The 7,251-nt window shown below is 40.2% G+C and overlaps 1 protein-coding gene across 1 annotated transcript in view; it reads left to right on the forward strand.

Moving 5' to 3' along the window:
* GPR107 (G protein-coupled receptor 107) overlaps positions 1-7,251 on the forward strand; it is a 73,323-nt gene that overhangs the window by 31,592 nt on the left and 34,480 nt on the right. The window contains exons 10-14 of the mRNA XM_019541111.1: positions 496-629; positions 2,120-2,195; positions 3,452-3,525; positions 5,222-5,339; positions 6,634-6,764. Coding sequence (XP_019396656.1) covers positions 496-629; positions 2,120-2,195; positions 3,452-3,525; positions 5,222-5,339; positions 6,634-6,764 — 533 coding nt within the window. The remainder of the gene's footprint in view (positions 1-495; positions 630-2,119; positions 2,196-3,451; positions 3,526-5,221; positions 5,340-6,633; positions 6,765-7,251) is intronic.

Genomic DNA, 7,251 nt, shown 5'->3' on the forward strand with positions numbered 1-7,251 from the left:
AGAAGCAGCTGAAAATATAAAAACTTTGAGGGTTGGGTGTAGTCTTTAGAGCTGTGATGTGCTGTGGCAAGAATTAATTCAAAATCGCTGTTAATTCCTTTTTTTTTTTTTTTTTTTTCTTTACATAATTGTGGATTGTGGTTTGAACAGGTGAGGTCTTGCAGTCGAGCTCAAACTCTAAAGTTCTCTCCTTGTACGAAACAGTGGTTTAGGAGATTTATACTCTACCTTTCTGACTCTACCTTATACATATAGCTGCTGCATACCAGTGACGTGATTCCTGTGTGCAAAGTGCTCTGGGATTCTTCAGGGTGAAAAGCTTTATCATGGCAGGGGGAGGAGGCAAGAGAATCTTTACTTCTGTTGCCAATGCCACTTTAGGAATATGAATTGTAAACTAGTACTCTGTGATCAGGGACTCCAATAATTAGCTTCATGGTGGTGATCAAAATCTCATTCAGCTACAGACCCTATCATTTCTTTGTATCTGTTCAGATAGAGATCACTGAAAAGAATCCTGAAAGTTATCTCTCAGCAGATGAGATTCCACTTCCAAAGCTTTACATTTCTATGGCGCTCTTCTTCTTCCTTTCTGGGACTGTGTGGATCCATGTTCTCCGTAAGCGCAGGTAAACAAACTCCTTCTCTGCAGTGCAAGGGCAAATAAGAACAAGGTAGATTGAGAAACTGTTTGCTTTGTTTCCCGCCCCTCTTCCTCCTCTGCACTCCATCCGAATGCACTTGATGCAGCCTCTAATGTATTACAATAAGCCAGCTTTGTGGTTTTAAAGTCTTGGCCATTTGAGTGCAACAGTGTCTAGATAAATACGAGTTTGGGGGGTGGGGAGGGGGATTCCTAATGGCCCTTTGACTTGCTAATTGGAACATTATTTTTATTTTTTTGAAAGAACTTGAGGAGGATATCCTTTAGCTAAACCACTCTCTAGAGGTCACGCTTCGGGTTCTAAAATTCCAAAAGTGAGGAAGTGGCCATAATACTGAAGGAGGAATGGAATCTAAAAGGCTTATTCCTTATTTTAATGTATTAATTATTTGCCGCAGATCTGAAATGGATATCCACTATCCTTGTGGTTAAATCCTTTGGCTGTGTGGGTTAACAAAAAAACCTGTCATTATGAATGAGAGAGAATAATTAGATCTTGTAATGATGGTCATGAGCAGGGATCCCGTTTTTTTGTTTGCTGTGAAAAAACTCGGATTTTCTATTTAAAGAAGAAAAACACAGATTTTGGGTTTTTTTTAAATCGGAGAATTAGTGAGGGTTTTAGTTGGAAAATTTGTGATTTTTAAACAGAGAAAACCAGGATCCCTGTTCATAAGTAAAAGGCGCAAAGCTTCCTTATTTGAGGCGTTTGCTGATGGTTAGAATACAGGTTCAGGAATATAATTAGAAGTTTCAGGCTTCTTGGTTTTTCGGTGACATGCTTAGTGAAACTGGTAAAAGCACTTCACTTCTCAGCCTCAGCTTGGAATGCTGCAGTGTGAAGATAATGATTTGCTAATTCTTTTAGGGATATAATGTGGATAATTAGCAATTTAATGGCTTTAAAAATGAAAAGAACTAAATTTGTTAGACGTGAATAATACATGATGCCTACCACTTGGAGCAGGCTTGTTGGGTTAAGGCTTGTGCGCCTGCTAGACCAGATGCACAGTGAAACTACGCTTGCTATTAGTGAAACAGAGTGTCTGTTTCATAGCCGTTATGTTTCAGCTATGTCTTTCCCATGGGGTCCATGAGGATGGCAAATTATAGCTCTCTACCAGATATAAATGGCTGCATGTGTTGGGGATCTGTGTAAGCTAACTTTTAAATTTCTTAAAGTTAATTCTGATCCTTATTCAAGGGCTCTATTTAAGATGGTATTGCTGCAGAAGTACATACTGCATATAAATATTGAAACTATCCAGTTAAACGGCTCTGTAGACTGTTGCTTAACTTCAGAATAAATAAAGTTGTGCCATAATTTTAACTTAAATAGTAACGTCAGGGTGTAGCTGTTCTTGGGGTTTATATAGGATACTATTCTCAAATGGATGTTTCCTTAGCATTCCTGTAGGAGCTCTTACTTCATGCCATTTTGTCTCCTTTTTGCAGGAATGATGTGTTTAAGATTCACTGGCTAATGGCAGCTCTCCCTTTTACAAAGTCTCTGTCTTTAGTGTTCCATGCGGTATGTATAGTATGTCCTCTTAGAGTTTGCGGGGCAGGAATGGATGACGGGGGGTGGAAGAGAAGTATGTGGGAAATGGAACAAATGAGCCAGGGTAAGCTGTATCAGAGGAAATGGAGCATGTATATTTATATTGCCTTTCCTAATGAGAGATTTCAAAGCACTTCCTAAACTGTTTATATAGGGCTCACTTCTCTCACCACTGAAATCCACGTGTTCAGAGTTGCAACCTAAGAGTCCTGTACTAATACTGCAATGCAATGTTTCTTAGAAGGGCAGTGAATATAGATTCTGTCAATTAAAATCTTAAAGAAGTTAAATTTAATCAGGGCATATAACTAATGTAATTGTTCTTGAAAATGGTTCTGTGGGAACTTCAAAATCATAATTGGCAGAGCTGTCAACCTGGCACAGATGTGTATACTTTAAAGGCTCTGCAAGTGAAGAGTGCTGCCTAATGAATCAGTCTACTTTTGTGGAAGTCTGGGTTTTCCATCGAGTCCTAATAAAGGTTGATTTATAACAGAGCTGATGATCACAGCCCAACGTGATGTGACAATAAGCAAGGGTAGAGCAAATTCCATGAATTCTAAAGCTTCAGCCATCTGTGTCTGTTTTGGAATTTTAGGCCAAAGGACTACTTTAGCTTCATGGTAAACATTGACAAGAGAACTTGAATTTCTTGTTTTTATACACATTCTGCAGGACCATTTCTCTAGAAATCCATATTTGTATCTTCTTATGCCATAGCAGATCTAAAACTAGAAGTTTTAATCGTGGAATATCTTTAAAAACCTAGTAATACAGAGAACTCTGTTTGGATGTTGCCTTCCTGTTGGAAGGATCTTATTAATGAGGACAAACACCTAATGTCTCTGGCACTAGGTTCAAGTAGTTCAACTCCAGGCAAGGCAAGAAGAGTCTGTATTAGGTTAATGCAATTTAACTGGAGTAACTAGTAAAATGCCAAGTATTTCAAATGCAAGCGGTTTTGTTCAATATAGGCAAGGGCTGGACGTGACAAATGGCCACCATCTAGATTAGTTTTACTAGGTTAGTCTAAAACCTGTACAAATTTGCAGCCCATCTGTGGTATCTTTCAGGGGGATACCACAGATGTGAGTCCTGCACAAATTGTTGTTAGCATTCTAGTCGAGTTGAAATGGCCATTGCAGATGAAATGCGTCTTCTGGTAGGGGTTGAGATTCTGCTGAAGGAGATTTGTGAAGTGACATCTTGTACCCTTTTGCTTCTAGATTGACTACCACTACATCTCCTCTCAGGGATTTCCCATCGAAGGCTGGGCTGTTGTCTATTACATCACACACTTGTAAGTATGCTAGGGGCTGACAACAGAGTCCTTGTGTTCACTTGAGTAAGAATTGTCTTGTGAGCAGTTGCTGTAACATACCTCCAGTAAAGTCTTACTTGTGTCTGTATTACAAGTTAATTTCCTTTAGGTCTGTGTTGTGTTGCTACTTCTAATTAAACTGGGGATTTTTCTGTTCACGTCCTCCTGCAGGATCTTTAAGTCAAGTGAGTTCAATATGGCACAGCCCAAATAAATTCACTTATTTTCAGTTGCCAAGCTCTGGAGCTGAACCCATCCAGTTCTGAAGAACACTAAAGTGATTTTTAACACATAAAATTTAGGCAACATTTCAAATGTAAACTATAGTATTGTTCATCTGGGACCTCACACAAATGGTTCCAGTCTTTACTGGGGGGTGGGGCATGGAATGCTACAACAGAAGCAAAGTGAAATGAATAATTTGCTTCTCACTTCTAGTCCTGGTTTGAAAAAGGTAAGAACATTTGGCTCATGACAGTTGCTGTTCTGGACTTCAAAGAAAGGGATTGTCAGGAATCTTTTTGCATAGGACAATCCGTAGTAACTGTTATTAGGTGTGTGAACTATTTGATGCTATAATGTAAGTTGGTGCTAGGTTTGAGAAAATGATGGAGTATGCACTTAATGATGAAAATTCTTGTTCTGAAACTGATCAGAAAATTTTAATCTGGAAGGACTATATGAAATTAGTTCTAGCTTAAATTTCCTGGCAAAATGATACACGTGAAAGGAGCCAGCCGAGAACCTTAACTTGTTTACTGCCCTTCCCTGCTTTTGTACATTTTATTTGTGTTAAAACTGCTAACAAAGTAGTCATATACGTTTCCCCCACCGTCAGATTGTTTTTTGTAAATTATCATTGAACTGATGGTAGCGATTTTAGAGGGAACTGTATCTTAGTGTTAATAAGTCTGTCTGCTTTAATTTGATAGGGTACTAATGTGACACCTATGTCAGAACTCCAGTTATTTTGAAAACTACCAGAAATCTGAAATTTCCTCTCTTTCAGTAACAGATCAATTGATTAGAATAGTGTAAGGCATCTTACTCAGTTTTCATCCTCTAGCAGCTTAAGTCTGGTTCTGTTGTAACTTAGTGCAGGGTCTTCAATCTTCTTTGTAGGCAGTATGGGGAAGAAGAGCAAGCTGCTGCTGATACTGCAGGCTGCATGCCAAGAAGCAGTCATTTTAATTTTAAGGGGGGTGGGCTCTTAAAGCGCACCTACAGGGGGTTGGCGCTTGCAGGTGGAAGAGTAAATGAGTTTCTGAAAAGAAATGCTTTGCTTTTCTAATTGAGGCTCTGTTGTGTAGCTTTTCATTCTGGAATCTAATTCCCTTGCGAGTGTGAAGGGAAGACAGAGTTGCCAGTTCCACTAGGAGACTTCAAATTCTCCTTCAGACTTTTTTTAAGATCATAATGACGGATGCATAACTCCCTCAGAATGCTAGCACTCTGTGAACGCTTGTAAGAAAAGTCTCACGTTCCTCTGCAGTGTGCAGGCATAAGTGAGTAAATTTGGTTTTCTGTTATAAATTAAATGTTTGTCAGTTTTTCTAAAGAAATGCATTTGCTTGGGTTTGGGGTTTTGTTAAAATTGTCTGCACAAGAGATGACCAGGCAGAGTGGGAGTGAAGTGGGATAAGTTTGTCACTACAGGTATCTGTTCCTTTTTCAGGCTGAAGGGTGCTCTTCTGTTCATCACCATTGCACTCATTGGAACTGGCTGGGCTTTCATTAAACACATCCTTTCAGATAAAGACAAAAAAATCTTCATGATCGTCATCCCGCTACAGGTGAGAACAGATTCGTAAGAATCCATGAAAACTCTTTACATCGCTTTGGTGATGTCTAGTTGCAGGTGTTCCCTATGATGGCACGTTGCATAAGGTACTGGCCATGAAGCTAGTAGTCTAAAATATTAGATTCTGTGAACAAGCCTGTCAACCCATTATTGGTGTGGTGGGGTTAAGATTCAGTCTTTTGGTCTCTGAAGATGCAGTATCTGGTTACTCAAATTACTCTTCTCCATGATGAGTGGCAGATACAGGGATTAAACAGTGTGAAAGACGGTAGGTATTGACTACATGAGATGCATTCACTGGTTTTGGAGCAGAATTCAAGCCATAATTTGAATAGCTAAACAAAAACCAAGGATGAGTGGAGGCTTGGCTTCTGAAATATTGGAACTAGGTGGGTTAAAAAAAACCCACTTGGCTCAAGAGTCTAGAATTGGGACAACAGAAGTAAATATCTCCAGTGTGTTACATAGCTTGAGCTCCTCTTCTGCTCCAGAAGTGAGAGTAGATACAGGAACTGAAAGGGATAGTTCCAAGGCCTGTTGCCTCCAGTAGCATAGTCTTTTGGTCTTGCTAGTCTTGTTTTGCAAAATCAGATGCACAAATCTTAGCTGCCATTTGGACTGCCCGAGAACTGGTACTTCAGGCACAAAGCACTGCATCCCATACCCAGCTGAGTGTGTGGGCCTGGAGTTTGGCCTTCAGTATGCAGTCTTCCTTACCTACTTCAGTGAATGTCTTCACTGCTTATTGCTGGCACTGCAGATCCAGCACAGTGGAGTGAAAAAAGATTCTGTTCTTTTCTTGAACATCAGCAGAAATTTAATTCCAGTTTGTTCTATTGGTATGAAATCTGTGAAGGTGTCATTGAAAACATGACCTTGTCACAAAAGTTTTTACAGAGGAGGTACTGAGTATTATGACTTAGTTGATGCACAAGTTCTTTCAAGGAAATTAGGCTGACTTTTTATGGATCTGGCAACCTAGAAATCAGTGCATTCAATTGCAATTTATCTGGAGTCATTGGCAGTTTCTTTACAAGGCACAATGCACTTGGAGCTAATTTGGGTACCAAAGGGAGTACACCTGTGTTAGTAGAGCTGCTTGATCCATGTGAAGAGCCAGCTATACTGCTGCTGGCACAGGAGCTACTGCATTCTGGGTTAACTTGGGGGTGTCTGCATCATAGTGTGGTGACCTTTGCAGACATACCCAGAGTTAAGGGTGGGACTCTATGACGGCACTTCAACTCTTTGTTCTTAAACTGATAATGGCTTACTGTGCCCTGTAGGTCTTGGCAAATGTGGCATACATCATCATAGAATCAACAGAAGAGGGAACCACTGAATATGGGCTGTGGAAAGAGATCCTCTTCCTGGTAGACTTACTATGCTGTGGGGCCATCCTATTTCCAGTAGTATGGTGAGTTAATGCATTTGATGAACTTGGCTTTCAGGGTCCTGATGTCTTTGGGCATTGTTGCTGAACTCATGGGTTTGGACTTGAGGGGGTGGGTCTCAAGGTGATAAAAGTGCAGTGTAAAGCAAAGAAAGTCTCACTCCTCACTGCGGTAGAATATTCTTTGTCCAACCTCTTAAAATGCATACATTATGTAGGATCACGTTCTCTTTTCTAGTTTGAAAGTTGTTTTTATTTTGAATAAGGGCTTGTCACCTGAAAAAGATGAGAAGTTTTGGTTTGCGAAACTAATAACATGATATTGAGCTTTGGTTGATGAACACAGCTTGGTAGGTGGGTGTGAATTGGTAGGTGACTTGTTTGGCAGCTTGGAGGTGCCTGTGAATTGAGAAGGCATATTGAGTCCACCACGATCCGCTGGCTGGGAAATTGGCTTCGTGGTCGGACCCAGAGGGTTGTGATTGATGGCAGTCACTCATCGTGGTGCCCT

Source organism: Crocodylus porosus, unplaced genomic scaffold (genome assembly GCF_001723895.1).
Source record: "Crocodylus porosus isolate Cpor-Errol unplaced genomic scaffold, CroPor_comp1, whole genome shotgun sequence".
Lineage (NCBI taxonomy): Eukaryota > Metazoa > Chordata > Crocodylia > Crocodylidae > Crocodylus > Crocodylus porosus.